Source organism: Trichosurus vulpecula, chromosome 2 (genome assembly GCF_011100635.1).
Source record: "Trichosurus vulpecula isolate mTriVul1 chromosome 2, mTriVul1.pri, whole genome shotgun sequence".
NCBI lineage: Eukaryota > Metazoa > Chordata > Mammalia > Diprotodontia > Phalangeridae > Trichosurus > Trichosurus vulpecula.
Genome location: NC_050574.1, coordinates 283,611,427 through 283,631,898, shown reverse-complemented (window position 1 = coordinate 283,631,898; position 20,472 = coordinate 283,611,427). Strand labels below are relative to the sequence as shown.

General features: G+C 34.1%; 1 protein-coding gene across 1 annotated transcript in view; it reads right to left on the bottom strand.

Annotated features, from left to right (window-relative positions):
- LRP1B (LDL receptor related protein 1B) overlaps window positions 1-20,472 on the bottom strand; it is a 2,306,513-nt gene that overhangs the window by 808,663 nt on the left and 1,477,378 nt on the right. The window contains exons 26-27 of the mRNA XM_036744555.1: window positions 12,306-12,470; window positions 11,836-12,080 (exon numbers count right to left, since the gene is read on the bottom strand). Coding sequence (XP_036600450.1) covers window positions 11,836-12,080; window positions 12,306-12,470 — 410 coding nt within the window. The remainder of the gene's footprint in view (window positions 1-11,835; window positions 12,081-12,305; window positions 12,471-20,472) is intronic.

Genomic DNA, 20,472 nt, shown 5'->3' with positions numbered 1-20,472 from the left:
GGAACAGCAGAAGTAAGATAGCATAACATCACAGAATGCAAGAGAAGAAAGAGAAGGCATTTTCTATAGTCAAAAACATTAAATGAGCTGCAATCTTTTCTGATAAAATAGGAGGGGAGATTGCTGACAGTGTGCACGGTGGGTTCTTGAAAATAACAATGGAATTGTTTCTGTTTGTTACTTTAGTCTAATATAACAACAACAATAAGTGGAGTAGGGGTGAAAGTCATTGGAGTAGGAGTCGTGAACTTAAGAAGGTACATCAATGTGAATGTACAAGCCTCTCTAGCAGAGGTAACAGCTTTGTGACAAGGACAAGCAAAAGACTAAGAAGAAAGATGCTACCTTCTACCTGTTTTATTAAAGAATCCCAGTACCATAAAACAATATTTATTTGGTGTCCATTCATGCAAGATACTGTGTTCATCAAGAAATCTCTCCAAAATCTTATGATCCATAAAGGACCTAATGTCTTCTAGTTAATGCTTCAATAAGCATTTATTTTAAAAGTTACCTAGTTGTTTGCTTTGAATATCCTAAAGTTCACTCACCGAATATCTTTGTTCTAATGATTAACAAAATATATTGTAAGTGTATGCTTAAATATCAGAGTACATAATTTATTTTCCTTATTTTCAGCTTCAGAGAAAAATGCTATATCCTCTCATTATGCATACAAGATATATACCGACTTAAGTGAGCTATCCCTTTAATAAGCGTTCTTTAACATTCTTCTGTCTACTTAATCATTAGGAAGCTGTAACTACCAACTAAGTGAGATAAATGGACAGTGCATTCACAAGCCAATAAATAAAGAAGTTAAGTTAAGAGTGCTAAAGTGTCAGCCAAACCTAGAGAACAGGTAAAAACATAGAATTTTTCCCCAAAAGGCATAGGTGTAAGCTTGTGACTGTGTTGAGCCATGCAAAACAAGTGAAGATTCAAATTCTGCTATGTGTCACATCCAAATTCTTGGCTATAAACCAATAAATCTTCTTCAGTAAATCACAGTTGGTGATGATTAGTCCATCTCTTACCTTGAGACAATCAAGCTCATCCATCTACCCATTCTAGGAATCTGAAGAGGCTATTGTCATATGCCCAAAGCAACCTACTTTGTATCTGCCAAGAAAGCTTCCTTCCAACCTTTAAAAATCCACTAAAGGTCACTTCTTATTTGAAATCTTCCTCAATTTTAAGTTTGAAATCAATGTACCCCTAGGTTCTTGAGGATCATGTCCTATAAAGATAATAGTCTGAAAAATGCAATATTTTAGCATTATTACATTTATATAGTGCTTTAAAGTTTTGTCTAATATTCATTTACTTCTTTTTACAATAAGATTATAAACTGTCAGAGGGCAGAAGCTATGTCTTATAATTCTTTTGCACATCCTACGATGGCTTGGATGATTATAAAATATTTGACAACTGATTTTCTTTTATAATTCTGCATGGTTACTTTAATTTTTATTGTTAATAAATCACCTGCATAGAACTTTGTTGTGTATAATGCATTTTGCTTAAAAAAACCTATGAGGTATATCATAAGTAGTATCATCCCATTTTGCAGATGAGAAAATAGATGATCAGAGATGTTAAGAAAGTTTTCCCCACTTACTAATTACATCTCAGAACTAGGACTTAAGCTTAGGTTTGTGGACTCCAATTAGACATTCTTCCTACTGTACTGTGTTGCCTTCTACTATGCTTTCCTTTATATAGAAACTTCTATGTGTGATTAGTCTCAATCAGATACTCAAATACACTAGTGAGCTCATTGATTTGGGTGCTTCCTCTTTGCAGACCACAATCCATAGATGTCAGATGATCTGATATGACTTTTGCCCATGTTCTTCTAAAAGTTTCTCACACGAGGTCTAAATAACAGCTTTTTAAAAAATTTATTTTTAATTTATTGAATAAAATAAGCATTTTCATAACACAATAAAAAGGATGATTGCTCATGAAACTCCAAATCTACTAAGCATAACTTGTTATTCCTTTCAAATATACAACAAAATTTTCTTTTTTTCTTCCTCCCCCCTACACAGAACTACAATTAGACCCATATATATAATTTTTTTCTACACATATTTCTATTGTCAGTTCTTTCTCTAGATGCAGATATCATGTTTCTTCTTATGTCCTTTATAGTTAATTTGGGCATTTATAATATTCAAAAATACTTCTTCATTCAAAGTCATTCTTAAAACAATACTACTATTACTGTATACAATGTTCTCTTGGTTCTGCTCATTTTGCTCTTCATTATTTCATGCAAGACCTTCCGTGTCTTCCTAAAATCATTGAGTTCTTCATTTCTTATAGCACAGTAGTATTCCATCATAATTATATACTACAACTTCTTCAGCCATTGCCCAATTGATGGATATCCCTGCAATTTCCAGCTCTTTGTAACCACAAAGAGAGTTGTTATAAGCATTTTAGAACATATAGGTGCTTTTCCTTTTTTCCCTAATTATCTTCAGGAATAGACCAAGTAGTGGTATTGCTGGATCAAAGGGTATAGGTAGTTTAATAATTCTTTGGGCATAATTCCAGATTGTTCTCCAAAATGATGGGATCATTTCACAATTCCATCAACAATGAATTAGTGTCCAATTTTTTCACATCCCCACCAATATTTGTCACTTTCCCTTTCTATCATTTTATCCAATCTGGTAGGTATAAAATGATATCTCAATGTTGTTTTAATTTGCATTTCTATAATCAATAATGATTTAGAGCATTTTTCCATATGACTATAAATTGTTTTGATTTCTTCATTGGAAATCTGCTTGTTTATATCCTTTGACCATCTCTCAATTGAGGAATTACTCATATGCTTATAGATTTAACAAAGTTCTCTATATATTTTAGATATGAGGCCTTTATCTGATAAACTGTCTATTAACCACCCCCTCCCCTAATTTTCTGTCTTCCTTCTGATCTTGGCTACATTTGTTTTATTTGTATGAAACCTTTTTAATTTCATATACTTGAAATGGTCCATTTTACACCTAACTTTACTCTCTAGCTCTTGTTTATTCATGTGTTCCATGTTCTAATTTTCTTGTAAAATCTCTCTTTATATCTAGGTCATGTATCCATTTTGATCTTATCTTGGTAAATGGTGTTAAATATTGGTCTATGCCCAGTCATTTTTAGTCACTATTTTCCTTCTCAACCTCTCTTTTTACCCTACCCTTGTTAACCTGGTTTTCTCCCCTTACCTTGTTATTCATTTACCTACCCCTCTAAGAGTCCCTCAATTATCTATTCACCTCACACTCCTCCTAATCTTGATCAATACACCCTTCTAAATGTCCCTTTACCACCCTATCCACCAGTTTTCTCTCCTCTTTAGAAGATCCCAAGATTTCTAAACCTCTTCAGATACATACACTGTTTCCTCTTGAACCAGATGTAAGGCTCCAGCCCCTCCACTCCCATCTGCTTCTTCTGTATTAGTTCTTCCTTTCATGCCTCATTTTTATGAGATAATTTCTCCTTTTACCTTTTCCTACCTGATTTTGTTTTCAGAACCACCTCATCATATACAACTTAGCCCCAACCTTTCTTTCGAATTACCTTAATAATGATAACAGTTTTAAGAATATTATTAGAGCTAATAATAACTAATATTAACATTTTCATATATCATAAGTAAACAGTTTTACCTTAATCATTGCCCTATAATTAGTCTTTAATATTTTCCTTATATTTCTTCTGGATCTTTTATATTGAATTTTCCATTGAGTTCTGGTCCTTTCATTCCAAATACCTGAAAATCTTTCAGTTTATCAAATGCTGACATTTTTAAAATTCAGAATTATACTCAACTTTGTTGGATAAGTTATTTTTGGATGCAACCCCAGCTCCTTTGGTCTTTGAAATATAATGTCCCAATACCTATGGTCTTTTAGGGTACAACCTGCTAGGTCTTATGAAATCCTGATTGTTTCTCCACAGCATTTAAAATGTTTTTCTCCTTGTCACTTGAAATATTTTCTCTTTGACCTTGGAATTTTGCAACATGGCTATGACATTTCTTTAAGTTTTCTTTCTAGGATCTCTTTCAAGTGGTGATTGGTAGATTCTTTCTATGTCTACTTTTACTTCTTGTTCTAGAAATTCAGGACAATTTTCCTTAATAATTTCTTATAATATTGTAGCCAGATTCTTTTTTAAATATAACTTCCAAGTAGTCTGACAATTCTTAAATTGCCTCTCCTCGATCTGTTTTCCAGATCAGTTGTTTTTCTAAAGAGGTGTTTCAGATTCTCTTCTATTTTTTTCTTGTTTTATTATATCTTGGTGTTTTATAACATCATTCAATTCCATTTGCCCAATTCTACTTTTCAAGATTTTGTGTCTCCTTTTCTAATAAGTTAACTTTATTTTCAAAATTTTCTTCAATTGCTTTTTTTCCCCTAATTTTTCCTTGTTCTTTCTTATTTGGTGTTTGAATTCCATTCTTTCAAGATTACTTTTTGGGCTTGTGATCATTTGATGTTACCCTTTAGGGTAGTGTAATGGCAAGTAATTTGGACTTTTTGTTGCCTTTTGTTTTGGAGTGCTTCTCAGAAGTAAGGCAATCAAGTGCCTTTCAGTCTTGCCTTTGTTTCAATCAAGTCATTGATTGGAAGCAATATATATGATGTAGTGCTAGCGATTAGAGATCTTTCCCATATCTTTTTGCTATGTAGATGCTAAGCCTCAGGCCTACACCCTTTTGCTAAGTAGGTACTAAGCCCCAGGGCCCTAAACAGGGTATATGTGCTCTAAGGTTAGCATTTTTTTTGGGACTCACTCACTGGAAGAGTGTCATATGATTTGACCAGATGAGACTCTTGGTAGCCATTGGAGCCCCTGGCATGGAAAAACCCAGATGTTGGTGCCTCTCTGTCTGGTAACTATATATGTAATGTCTTAGACAGACAGGTAGAAGCCTGTCTGCTGGTTTGTGTTATTTTGCTCTATTTATGTAATTTCTGCTCATAATTACTATTTGTGTTTTCTCTGAAGTTCAGGGTGCTGACTTTTCCCCCTGAACTAAGTGAATGATATATGTATGTTTGATTAAAGTGAGATTGTAAACCCCTCAAAGTTGCTTTCCTTAGAAAAACAGATCATAGAACCTGTGCCAGTAGCCCTCCTGTGTACTGGTGTTATTGGCCTTATACAGCCACAGTAGTGGTAAGTAACGTTGTTGATACAGGTAGGAGTGGCTTTTTTTTTTTACCTCACTATTTTCCTCTCAATATGAACCCAGATCTTTTTATTTTTTTCTTTTACAATTCTTTTTTATTTACTTACTTATTTTTATTTTTGTCTTATTTTATTTTTAGAAGATTAATATTATTGCTATCAAGTTTTAATCCAAGTTGTAAGTAATGTTGCCCTAGATGTCAGGTCATTTTTACTGTTGTTTTCTGAATTCTGTCTGGGGGCTCAACCTTAGGGACTCCTCTCTTCCTTCTCTAAGCCCCAGCCACACTGTCCCAAAAATATTCTTGCTCCCTGTGGTACTGCACTCACTGGGTTTATGCTTGCTCCTCCTCACCCACAGCCACAGCGCAGGATCATGTCTGGTCAGCACTGCTAGGCCTGACTTCTAAAAACAGCAGGGGGTCCTTCACACTTCCCTCACTCAACTATCTGCTATTTGTCAGGTAAAAATTCCTGAGGTAGAATTTTTTGAGGCAGTGAATGATGTGAAAGTGAGGTGAAATTTCTTGAGGCCTAGTCAGCTTCCCTCAGGGCCTACTGTTGGTTGATTCAGCAGAGTCAGCCTGAAGGGGTTTGCACTTCACTCAGACCAAACATCAACCCCTGGAGTCTTCTCTGAGGTCCTCTCAGGATGTCTTAAGAGGACAGCTGCTTTACTCCTTTATTTTTGCTGCTCTACATTCATTTTGTGGCAATATTCTGTCTGTGGAGGAAATCATGAGAGTCTGGAAATTTCTGACCCATTCCACCATCTTCCCAGAAGGCAGAGGTCTATATAACATGTTAAAAGTCCTTCCTTGATTTCTCTGGATATCACAAGGGTACCACTGGAGTACATTGGCTTTTACCTGTCATCTCTAGCTCTCATCATATGACCAGCCTATTTTTTTCTATAATATTATTCCTTACTGGCATCATGTTTGTTCTTCAGTGCATCTCATTGGTCATATTTTTCAGCCTGACCACATCCACAACACATCTTTCTACTGGATTCTAAAAGGCAATGTTAGTAGAGCACAAGCTATGGCATGTTCTACCGTACAGAAAAGGCCTCATGAATGGCCTTGGGAACAGAGCAAATCTGTGTTTTGAAGATCTACCTACCTAATACCAGAGAGACATATTACTAGTGCCTAGCCACCTGATGATTAATTTTTTTGGCCATGAAAAGCCATGGAACAAAAGGCAGAGACCATTTTCTTTGCAATCTGATAATATCTAAAAGTGCTATATAGTCACTTTTTATATGAAGAATACAGAAACAAGAAAATTCATCATTAAAAATAATAGCTAATATTCAATTAGGTTTTTCAAAGCGCTTCATAGATATCCCGTTTGATCATCATGAAAAGCCTTTGAATTAGGAGCTATTATTATTTCTATTGTACATACATGGAAATTAAGATTGAGAGAGGTTAAATCCAGGACATATAGCTGATGTCAATCAAAATACTCAAATACAGATCTTCCTGATTCCAAGCCAGGACTCTATTCACCATGCAGCATAGATTCCTCAGGCAAACATTTAAAATGTGCCTTCTTTGATATTTAAAATGGTTTCAATTGGTTTGTCAAACCTTCTTCCTTAGGCTATGATGTTGATTATAGGTAAGATGCATTTTCACTTGGTTCTGAGGGCCACAGAGTTATATGGTTAGCTAAATTCTTTTTTAAAAGTTTTTCAGTAGTATTATAATGGCAAAGTAATTAAAATAGCCTATGGTTGGACTATTCTGAGATCGGACAAGAAGTGGCTTAAATCTGAGGACATAGAACTTGATGATACCCATGAGGTTTAACGAAAGTCATGAATGCCATTGGGTGCTTTCTTTAACCCTTTCTTGGTAGGAAAGGTGGGCTACATGCTAAAGACTTATGATTAGGGTTTAAGTAAATGTAGGGAAAAAAGTATAATGAAGAAAAATTATAGCTACTGACAAAAGTAAAGGAGAGCAGGGTGTAGACATGAACTAAAGGATAAAGAACAGGTCCTTGAGCTGACTTCTATCCAGAGATAACGACAGGGATTATTCTGATACATATTAAAGACTATATAATGAGGGAAAGTAATGGCTAACTTGGGATATACTGGAGCAAGAGTAAAATAACCATGGTGGATAAGTAGAAAAAGAGGAATTCCTGACAAAATCATGGAGATAAGAAGAGATAAAATGTGAATTAATGGATATAATGTTATGTGTACATATTATAGGCAAGTGTAGATTATTCATTCAAAGCAAGTCCATTTTATCATGAGCTAAATAAGTTCAACAAAGTACTCAGAAAAATACAGTCTAAACTAAGTTTTTCTCTAATCTTAGAGGGACACTTAAGAGTGTGAATGAGAAACAATAACTAGATTTGTCAAGCTTCCACATTTGTATTTGCAATAACCTACTCTCTTTCAGTGTTCGGGATATTGGAGAGTGAGGTAGGAAGAAATGGACTGATAGCTCCATGTTTCATTACTTCTGCATGTTTTTTCATAAAACAGCACACATGTTTTCCTCATTTATGTCTTACGATTATGTTATCATTAATATGAAATTTCTTTGGCACATGATTTTGTTTCTTGCCTTGACTCATGTAGGTAACAAACAGAATGATGAGGATTTTTACTCATAACCTATACATGACTAGTAAAAAAGAAATCTAATACAACTACCGCTATCCCTTCCACATCCTGATTTTCCCCATTGAGGTTTCAATATACCTTTGGTCAGTATAAGAAAATGAGAATTTTTTTGGGGGTGGTTGTGGAAGCCACAGATGACGTATGAAGGCCAGGAGATGATACAAAGCCTATGACCAAATACTTAACCCAAATTTTAAAGTAAGGTACTGTAAGTACCCCATAAAAGAAAAAAGAAAAAAAATCAAACTTCTTTGATATGAAGGGAGGGCCAAAAATTTTACATGGATTTTGCAGATCGTGGGGGCACTGAGCCCCTAACCTCCACAATGTGGAAGAGATAACAGTACCTTCTTAACCCCATGAATACAAGAATACCCTCAGACCTAGGAACACTTCCCACTATTACATGCCATTGGATTGCAAGCTCTCTAAGTATGGTCTTGGGCAAGTTCTTTCATCTTCCTGGGCCTAGGTTTCCACATAGAAAAGTGAATGAATAGGTTGGCCTCAACAATGCCTGAGGTCCCCTGTAGCTCTAAATCAATGATCTCAAAACATCAGAGCCTATTCAGTCAGACCTATCAACAAATGAGAATCCTCTTGACATCATACTTGCCAAATAGTTATCTTGCCTTTGCTTGAAGATGTCTATTGAGCGGAATTTCATTATCTCTTGAGATAACTTTTTACACTTTTGGAAACTGTTAATTGATAGAAAGCTTCCTTTTGTTCTTGTTTTTAACATCACTTTGACTTCTTTACAATTTTCACACACTGTTTGAAGTTATGCCCTCTTGAACCAAGCTTAACAAGTTTAATTCTGCTTCCCGGTGATAGCCCTTGAGAACAGTAATTGTTCACACACTAAGTCTTCCCTTTACTAGACTAAACAACCATAGTTTCTTCAGCTGGTCCTCACATAGTAAGAAACTGAGTTTTTTCACCATCCTAGTAATTTCCTCTATCAGTATCATGCCCAAACCATGGCCATCAGAATTGAATCCAATACTCTGGATATATTCTGACAAGGCCAGAGTGCAGAGTGACCATTATTTCCCTAATTCTGGATACCACACCTTTCCTTTCTAAGATTAAATCAGCTTTCTTGCTCGCCATTTCTAACTGTTAATTCATACTGAGCTTGCTGTCCACTAATATCCCGTTTGTTTGATTTTTTTGGAGTGTGGCAGGATCACATTCCCCACCCCCCCTCCCATGGATCATGTGTCAAGATGGGCTTATAGGTGTTATTCCATTTGGTGTGTATAAGAACTGCCATGATAACTTTTAGTGATGTATATGACACAATGTGCATAGGTCTTGGCATTTTAATAAAAGAGAATCAACTCTTTTTTGATGAGTGCCCAATAAAGAAAATGCTTGGTCATTGCTAAACCCTTTCCTTAGAAAAAACATGATTCCTATAGTGCCAACTCCTGCTCAGGCTCCATGGGGTACAACTGCTGTTACCTTGATAAATTCCTGTCTGGTAATATCTTCCTAAAATCCTATTTGTTAGGTGATTATTTGATTCTATATTTAAATTTTTTTAATTTATCCCTATAATATTTTGACATCTTATCTGTTCAAAGTCAAGGTCTTTTTTGAATCTTGATTTGCTATTTGTTTTGTTATCCATCTTAGCCAACAGTGTTAATTTTAAAACAATTTCTAAATTGCTACTATTTAATAATATTAATACATGTTCTTTCTATATATACATACAAATATGTGTGTGTGTATCTGTGTGTATATCCACATACTTACACAAAATCAATTCTCCAAAATGGTAATGTTTTCTAGACTTTAAAAAATGAAAATAGCTAAAAAAGGCAATGTACTTTTAAAATCAGAAAACTCCTAAAATGGTTATATAAATACCTAGCATGATTTCTGTGCACATACAAGTAAAAGCATTAAATCACCTCATAAAGGAACTATTAAAAATCATATTACCATTTCATCATCTTTTGCCATGTCATATAAACAACATTGGGAACAAATTTTAATTAATAATAATAATAACAAACTTTCACTTGAGTAAATGATAAAAATGTATGTGTGCATTGAAGGCTTACTTGTAAGCATCCTAGTGCTAGAAACCTCATTAATTTCTTACTTGGAGGATCAGAGAACTTCAGTGAGTATCTTTAAGCTTTATTTTTTTTAATTTATGGGAAAATGTTTTTCAGTTTTATAGCACTATATATAATGAATTTTTAAGCTATCATTTTTCACGAACCTCATATTGTTATTCTCCAGATAACAGCTCTAATAGTACTATACTTGCGTTAACTCCAAGCCTTTGTCATTATTTTCATTGTAGTTCTGTCCTTGGTAATAAAGTATCTGATATGGTCTTGAATTTTTCCCCCCTCAAACAATGGTTGCCCTACTTCACTGAAGCAGATAAACAGGACAGATAATTCAAGCTTGTTATATGGTTAGTGATCCTTGTAATACAAAAGAGAAGAATGCCCTCTGATCATTCTCAAAATTGAAAACTGACTGTATTTCACTTAGGAAATAAGGTTTCTTCACTGGAAAAATTTTCTAATGTATATCAAGATTAGAAACCCTTCATCCTATCTTGGGAAAAGATTTTAAAAATTAGCCCTAAGAGGGAAAAAAAGAAAAGCAAATTTTCCAGAAATAAAACCATATTTTTGACTAAATAAACCTATGGTAATAGCAATTAAATATTAACTACATGTCCTTTCTATAAATATGAAGGTGACAGGACTATTTGTTACCATAATTTCACTTCTGTTTCTTCCTGTCTGATGAGAGGTACTATAGCATAATATATAGAGAGATGGCCTTGGAACCGGGAAGACTTGGATTCAAGTTTTACCTCTGACAACATACCTACTCTGTCACCCTAGGCAACTTCACAGTGCCCTAGGAAATTCTAGAAGACTAGTAGTTTAGAGAGGTGTCAACTTCTCTTAGTAGAGGAAATTCCTCATTGGAAGCCCCTGATTCCACTAATATCACAGGCCCAGTCCCTATCCCTGTCTTTATTTATTTATTATTGGGGATCAAGTCAAGATTTTATAGGCAAAGTAGACAGAAGTGCAGAAATACAAGTATCCTACTTCAGAGTCATGAATCTTTACTTCCTCCAAATTGGGTGAAAAAAAAAAGTTTATGTATGATAAAACTAACAGGGTCAGCCACTCTTTATATTCCTAGTATATTTCACATTATTTAATCTAAAAATAAGGATTGTAGATTTAGAAGGTGTCTATAAGATGTCAAATAAACCATATGGAAGGAGAGCAGGACAGAGTTTCACCAGCCATAAGGCTGTCATCATTCTTTTAAAATGGAAACCAACTCTGGCTAGAATTGTCTAGTCCAGGGGTGGGGAACCTGTGGCCTCAAGGCCACATTTGGCCCTCTAGGTCCTCAAGTGTGGCCCTTTGACCAAATCCAAACTTCACAGAACAAATCCCCTTAATAAAAGGATTTTTTTCTGTGAAACTTGGATTCAGTCAAAAGGCGACACCCAAGGATCTAACGGCCACATGTGGCCTCAAGGGAGGCCACAGGTTCCCCACCTCTGGTAGCCCATCATCCAAAAATGCTTTTAATGTCCATACTTTTTGTTTTTCCAAACTTGAAGTGACTGGTTTTCAAAGAAAGGCATTTGAAGTTTATTTGTCCTTGCCTTATAAGTGACATAAATTCAGTTAGAACCCTTAATGTTGTTTTATTTTATATTGTTTCCCCAGTTCCATCTAGAAAAATAATAAGATGGAGGAATGCAGTTGAAAGAAGAGGGCATGTTAGACCAAATATGGTACTACTTAAAAATATTTGGATTATGTTTACACAGTAAAAATGGATATGTTTTAACTTTGAGCATTAAATTTGGATTCTTACAGCATAAACTCAAGGTTAAAAAAAACACAAAACAAAATCTAACCTTCCCGAATGGTTAATTAATATGAATCTCTTACCTTGTGGCTGACGGCTGGGGTGGTATATTTGAAGGTCAAAAGGCTGTGCGCTGGTTTTTTGAATTACGCTGACATTCTGTCCAGTCCATTTGTTGGCTTTAGATAATGTATTTGTTCTCCAGTCAGTCCAATAGACCTCACTTCCATACAGAGAAACAGCAAAGGGATGAGAAAGGTATTCATGACCTCGTATGATCTCTATCATGCCTGTTCCATCGTAAAGGGCAGAATAAATAGCATCTGACCTGCAGAAAGATAAGCCCATTATCAAAACCAGTTTATATCCTATAGGCAAAAAATGACACAATACTATTCCCCTGGGGGATGATACCAACATTTTTTTTCCAAATTTATTTATAGTCCTGTCATTTCAACCTAGAAAGTTAGAGTGCCCAGAAAATAACAACTCTAACAATAACAAAGAATAATTATTGGTGGTTCCTACATATTTGAAAATTGGTGTTTTTTACCTGGCATCTGTCCATACTATCCTTTTTTCAAAATGGTCTACAGTTAGTCCATTAGGCCAAGCCCCAGTTTTCATGTCCTTATAGATAGTCTTTCTTCCAGCACCACTCATGGAGGCAGACTCAATACGAGGAAAATTAGCATCCCAGTCTGTCCAAAAAAGAATTCTAACAAGAAAGAAACAATTAGGTAGATCAGTTTACAATTTTAATATGGCATGGTTGTCAAGCAAGTTAAAAGAATTACAAATCTACAAATAAATTACTAGTTACCATATGGGATACTGTACATTAGGCACATTAGTACATGCATTGTTATTTAGGCAAGCACCATACTAATAAATGATAACATGACAATCTAGTGACTTAAAGAATTGATATGCCTATGACAGTAATTGTAACACTATCAATTATCCAACAAGTAAGTATACAAATTTGAGATTTCCCATGCTTCTCTTTTCCTCCACTAGTGGAGAAAGGGAAAGGAGGAAGGGGAAGCAGAAGGGGAAGTTAAAAGCAAAGTATAGTAGAAATACAGAAGAAATAAAATCAATGCCATTTGTCATCAAAAGAGATGACAGAAATTTGTTGAAGAAGCAAACTGAAACTATAGGCCAGAATTTTTTTTTTGATTAATCAATAAATATTTACTCCATTGCATACACACACGTGCGCACGCACACACACACACACACACAATTGTATTTCCTTCCTCTCCCACATATTGTAAAGTAATAAAACAGCCTATAAATCATATAGTATTTCTCTAAAACTAATGCAAACATTTTTGACTGCTTAGGCTATGTATCTAATATTATGCAAGTCAAGGGATAAGGTAGTGGGGGATTGAGTTGGGGATACACAAGTAACGTATGTATGTATGATATGGTTCCATCTCTAGGGCTTTTGAGAGATAATACTGATAGATGAAGTAATTAGATATGAAATTATTTTAGAAGGTTAGAAAAGAATATACTGTGTGTCAAAAGAAAATAAGAGTGAAAGAACTATGAGTGTGAACCGCTTTTAGTGGTTAGAGAGGAGAGACTCAATATTGGATGTTTATCGGTGAAGAAGGTGAGATAGGGTTTAAAGAATTGTACTTTCAATAAAGGCTATTTATTAACGCACTATCATAGCAACCCATAATTAATTACTATAAAGAAGGTAGAATAGATTTCAGCATTTCAAATCTTAATTCATCTCTTTTCCAATTGTTAATTGGAAATCAAGGGGATGCCCATCAGTTGGGGAATGGCTAAACAAGTTGTGGTATATGCATGTAATGGAATACTATTGTGCTATAAGAAATGGGGAAGATATGGACTTTATAATAACCTGGAAAGGCCTACATGATATGATTCTGAGTGAGTGGAGCAGAACCAGGAGAACATTATACACAGCCACTGATATATTGATTCTGTGATGACTGACTTTGATAGACTTGGCTCTTGACCAGCTGAAGATTACCCTAAAGAGATCTGGTCACATGTAATGTTCTGGTGACTTTCTGAATAATTTAAAGGAGATATTTAGATATCTCTCTCTCTCAATCTCTCTCTCTCAATCTCACTCTCTCTCTCTCTCCTTCCCTCTCTCTGTATGTATATATGTATACACATATTTCTATATGTGTGTATGTGCACATGCACATACATATGTATGTATGTATACACATGCATATATGTTATACACATATCCATTCATATACTGCCCCCCCCCCACACACACACACACTCAGAGCCCTAATTAGGATGGGGTGATCAGAGAGCTGTCCCATGATTCCAAAATTTAGATACTGTTGCCAGTACCCAATCTTCTTCAGCAGGTAAAAAAAACAAACTGGGCTTTATAGCTAGATAACAGGAATAATTATGCAACCCAGGGAGTTACTAGGTATCATTTTGTTTCCTTTCCAACTACACCCCCAGAAATATCCTCACAGTGTCTCAGGCTCTCTGCCTAATGAGGTCACAATTTCTATCTAAAATGCGTGAGTTCTTGCGTCTTGAGAAACACTTCTTGAGATCATCCTTAGCTGAATTTGTCCCAACATTTGATTTCACACTGCCTTTCTACTACTTGCCCTTAACACAAGAATTTCTAGTTTTAACTCCATATATACTAGTAAATATTTTCAAAATTTTCAACTTGTGGATCACTTTCAGTAGAAAAAAGATTTTTACCTTTAGCTTCAAATGATACATTGCAAAATTGTTCTCAAACACATGCTGAATAGGATTCTTGATTGACTTATTACACAACTTGAGTTTATATTTTAGGATTATATTTAATCATAATATAATTAAATAAGGGATAAAATACAGTGGTCTTTCGTAGAGAAAGGAATGAATGTCCTAGGGATAAAAAATAAGGGGAAAGTAATTCATTGAGACACTTAGAGCAAAAATTACTTAATTAGTGGGCACAAGGAACTGAAAATTGTAGGGATGCCCATAAATGAGGAAAAGGGTAAACAAGTTGTGGTGTAGGGTTATGATGGAATACTACTGTGCTATGAGAAATGATGAGCAGGTGGACTTAGAAAAACATGGAAAGAATTGCATGAAATATTGAAGAGAGAAATGAGCAGAAGCAGGAGAATGTTGTATATAGTTACAACAATATTGTTAGAAGAATAACTGTGAATGACTAAGTTGTTCCACGTATTGTAAATACTCAAATCAACTACAAAGGAAGGTGCTCTCTACTTCTAGAGAAAGAACTGATAAATATAAGTATGCATAGTATGGTTTTACATATATATGTTGTATATGTGTATATAATACTATATAATTGTTATATATGTATGTGTGTATCTATATATTTCTGTCACATGGTGGCCTTCTTTAGTGCAGGGTGAGGAAGGAGGGAGGGAGACAGTTCGGACCTTAAAAATAAAAATAAATGAAATTAATTTTAAAAAGTTAATTATAGCAAAAATTTATTAAAGTCAAATTTAGATTATAATAGAATTTATAAATGAACCTTTAATTTTAACAGATAAGGAAACTGAGGCTCAGATGATTACATTACCTTTACCCAAGGTTTTTAGTTAGTAGTAGAGCTAGTAATTGAACATATATATGTCCTTTAACTCCATATTCCGTTCTCTACCTGTTATTCCTATCTGCCTTAAGTAAAAATGTTTGCAGATGATAGCCAAATATGACCTTTGAGTATAATTGGAAATATTTGTATCTTGTTTCTAATTTAATTTTGGGCACATCTCACTTTTAAGAAATATCTTCCTGAGGTTTACATTTTTCAATATTTCAAAACTAGGTTTAAAATAGGAAAATAATGTAAAGCCAAAATACTATGAATTCAAATGTAAGGTGAATAAAGAAAAAGGAACATTTAAGAGGAAGTTTTTGTGGGGTCGGGGTCAATGTGATTGATTAGAATTAGCCACCAGAACCTATTAACCATACTATATTTTCAATGAAGAGGATTTCTTTTCTGGATTTTTCAGAACACTGGCAATTAAAGCCACTATGTCTACTCTATCTAGCAAGTTGGGAAATATAGATTTTAGATCTTCTTGTACACAATGGAAGCAGTTCTGGCAGGTCTGATACAATGGACATTCAATACAATTAAGGTGCTTTCTGTTTTATTCAGAAGTAGGCCTGCAGTATACATAGGAGAAAAACTAATATGTACCGTGGGTAACGAAAATATGGCTTCAAACTATTCTAAAACTGACTGGTCCTTTCAATCTTCATCCAACATAGCAGTACTGGGAATCTGACAGCAGCGGCTTTGATAGTAAACTATCACCAATTTAGGAAAATAACATATTAAAGAATGAGTTGCTCCAAAATGTATATTTCACCTTACCAATGTGGGGAGGGGAGGGAAACAGCTTCTAAAAGTTGACTTCAAGGATCATTTATTTTGATAAGGCTTTGGGAAGCTTGTACTCCCATTGTCACCACTACTTACTTGTATCTCAATGGAATCAAATCATTTTCTAACACACTCAATACTTTATAGTAGAAAATGTGTTAGTGGAAGATCATTCAATAAATATTCAATTTTCTCAAATTCACAAAGATTAAAAGATCTCTTAGCACAGGATATAGGCAAATGATGGACCACAATTTCTTTTAAAGAACTGCAAGAATCAACTAAGGCAATCATGGTTGCATTTATCTGTTAGACTCATATACTTCTATACAGGGTCAATGAACCATAAACGAAAAAGTCTTTAAGGGAACCATTACACAGTGGACAATTTCAGTTTTAGAAGGGGCATTATAATCTATCAGATCAAATTGAACAAAGCAAAAATATGCTATCTTAGCTCAAAATTAGGTCACTGAATTGTAATCTTCAGTACTTCAAGTCCAACAGCATGTGTATTAGTTTAATATTTTGTTATTTATTTTAATATATTAGTTTAATTAGTTTACTATTTCAGAAGCTGTGCAAATAAGATGAATTAATATTCTATATAATACTTTAATGTTCTCTCATGTATATTCAATTTAGTTCAGTTCAATTTAATTTAATAAGTACATATTAAATGCTTCCTATGCACAAGAAACTAAGTAAGGAACTATGGATATGAAGATAGATACATCACCGATGCTCATGGGAAGTTTATACAACTGTTAGGTTAAGGCATTTTATATCAACTTGACAGAAAGATGTAGATATACACATACACACACATATATGGTTTATATATACACACATATATAGTATATATACATAAAATGTCAAATCAATACATCTTAATTTTTATGACATATATTTATCAATTTGACCTATGTTTCTTGTGTATATATGTGATACATATATGTATACACACATTAAATATGTTAAAGAGACAAAGGGGAACCTCATATGCTATCTTCCTATATAAGTATGATCTCAAGAAACTTACTTTCCATAACTTTTCTTTGGAGCGGGAAAGGCAGGGCAATTGGGGTTAAGTGATTTGCCCAAGGTCACACAGCTAGTAAGTGTGTCAAGTGTCTGAGACTGGATTTGGACTCAGGTCCTCCTGACTCCAGGGCCGATACTCTACTCACTGTGCCACTTAGCTGCCCTTCAAGAAACTTACTAAGTCTTCTTAGACATAAAAATTTAAATCTGTCAAACTGGGATAAAACTGTCATAACCTAGCTGTTTTGATGGTCTTATGTAATAAAATAAGCATATATATATATATATATATATATATATATGTAACACATATTTGTATGTAGGTATATACATATGTAGAATGAAAGAGACAGAGAATTGGGTTTTTTTCAGTATGTATACATATACATATATACATATACATATACATATACATATACATATACATATACATACATACATATATATACATACATACATATATATATATATATATATATGAGAGAGGGGGGGGAGAGAGAGAGAGTTGGGTTGTTTCAGTTATGTTGAGTCTTCGTGACCTCATATGATGTTTTCTTGCCAAAGATACTGGAGTGTTTTGCTTTTTACTTCTCCAGATCATGTTACAGATGAGAAAACTGAGGCAAACAGGGTTAAGTGACTTGCCCATGATCACACAGCTAGGAAGTGTTCTTGATTATAAGCCCAGTGCTCTATCCACTGCACCACCTAGCTGCTGATAGATAGAAAGATGGTAGATGATAGATAGACAGACATAGATATACATATATCCATCAATATGTGTATGTGTATATATATATATATATACACATATGTATATACACACACTTTATATTTATACACACCTGTGTGTGTAAAATTACCTACTGCTGTATCCTAACCCATTATGTTTAGCAAACATCCACTATATGTAACAATCAATCAAAAAATATGAGATAAGTAACTATTATGTTGGATGCACAGGTGCTGGGTTCTCCTACTTACAAAGAGCTAACATCCTAATGTGTATTCAAGACAATGTGCCATAAGTATTGGGGACAGAAAGAAAAAAAAGAAAATAACTTTTACCACAAAATCATTTACATGGGATGAGGGTGATTATAAGTTCCTTGAGGTCAGGGATTGTCCTTTACCTCTTGCCTGGCACATATCAGGTGCTAAATAAATGTTTATTTATTGAATACAACATATTCATAGATCAGTTGGCCAAATTAGGCCCCTTCTACCTGGAGGAGAAAGTCAGACATAAAAATAGAAACCGGTAGGATAACAGATGAATCTATTAGGTGTAGCCTGACACAAAAGAAATCTACCAGTCCTTATCATTTTAGTTCAAAGTCTATGCTGGATGTAATTGTCCTCTCACACGATAATGACTGGCAATGATGCCTTAGGCCTAAACTTCACATGATACACCATATTAAAGGGAGACAAAGAAGGCCATTTTGTCTTTTTGCAGAAATTTCAGTCTATCACTTCATTGTCTAATCAATTGTAATCAAAACAATTCCATTCTAGTCGATATTAATTTAGCATAATTCACAAACTAGGAAAGTGACCAATGTTGGAGGGGCCATGAGAAAGTAGGCACTACTGATGGACTTGTGAATTAGTACAACCATTATAGAAAGAAATTCAGAATTATATACAAAAAAATTACTGAACAGCATTTGTTCTTTGACTCAGCAGTACTACTGCTAGACATACACAAAAGGGAACAAAGAAAGTGGAAAAGTTCCTATACGTACAAAAATATTTATATTAGCTCTTTTTATAATAACAAAAAAAACCCCAACCCAGAAAGTAAGAGGAGGTCAATCAGTTGAGGAATGGTTAAATAGATTGTGGGATATGAATGTGATTGAGTAGTATTTTGCTTTTTGAAATGAGGAAATAGGTGATTTTAAAAAGGCATAGAACTGACACAAAGTGAAGTGAGCAGAAACAGAACAGATTATAAAATAACAATTCTATAAAAACAAAACATCTTTGAATATTCTGAGAACTATGAGCCATGATCAATACAGTGACCATTTATGAATCCAGAGCACTAAAGATGAAATATCCCATCCCTTATAGAGAGTTGATGGATTTAAGGTGCAGAAATTTTATAAAAATAAATAAATGTGTATATATGTACACATACACATATATAATATACATGCATACACACACAGGTATGACTATGCTCATTTCTTTATATGTAGGTATACAAAAATATACACACATATATAGTTTGTATGTGTATAAGTGTGTATAGTATAAAACAATTGAAGGAATTTGTTTTGTTTGGCTGTGTATATTTGTTACAAGTAATTTGTTTTGCTTTGTTTTCTTTTTCCTTCAATGTGGTTGGGGGGTGAGAGGAAGAAAAATAGATTGCTGTAATTAAAAAAAAATAACAGATAAAGGAGTGCTACAGATATGAAATATTGTGTGTATTTTTAGATGAGGTTGCTATATTGTGAGTTTTGCTTAATTGTTTTACTTTGTTATGAAAGACCTCTCCTGAAGGTAAATGTTTTTAATACAAAAATACAACACATCAATACAACTTAACGTTTAAAGAAAGTGGTATGTCTCCAACAGCCATTCTGGTCCTGAAATATTTGTGACCCTAAGATTTATTATGAACCCTTATTCCCCAAGGTCTCTGAACATTGAGCTGAGGTTACTTATTGAAAGGCTAGGTATAAATTCAGAATGCGTTTAGTAAAAGGAGCGAGTCAATCCCATCAGATTATGCTCAGAATTCCAGGAGATGAGCCCATAAATCACTTGTTTATCCCTGAAAAGGACCCTTGGGAGGAGATAATTTTATGGCAAGGAAATATTCCTTCACCAAAAGCAGATATTTAAGATTGTCAACTGGTCACCCAAAAAAAAAACCATGGGAAGCAAAACTATGAATATGGCCCTTCATATAACAACAACAACAAAATACTAAGTAAATGAAAATCTGAATAAAAAATAGTAGATAATTATCCAATTATAATAAAGCTAGTTTCTTCTAGTGCATTTAAAATTTAACTAAATTGTGCATGCAATTTTTCAGAAACACATCACTGATGAAAAGCAAAGCACATAATAAAGAGTATTTATGATTATTAATGCACAGAATAATTATTTCTATGCATCCACTCATTCTCTCTTTCCAACAGATGTTTATTGTGTTGTTAAGTGCAAAAGAGTTTAAGACCCACTGTACCTGTTCCTAGAGAGCTTACTGAATAGTACAGGAGATAAGATAGGTACACATAAAACTAAATTACAA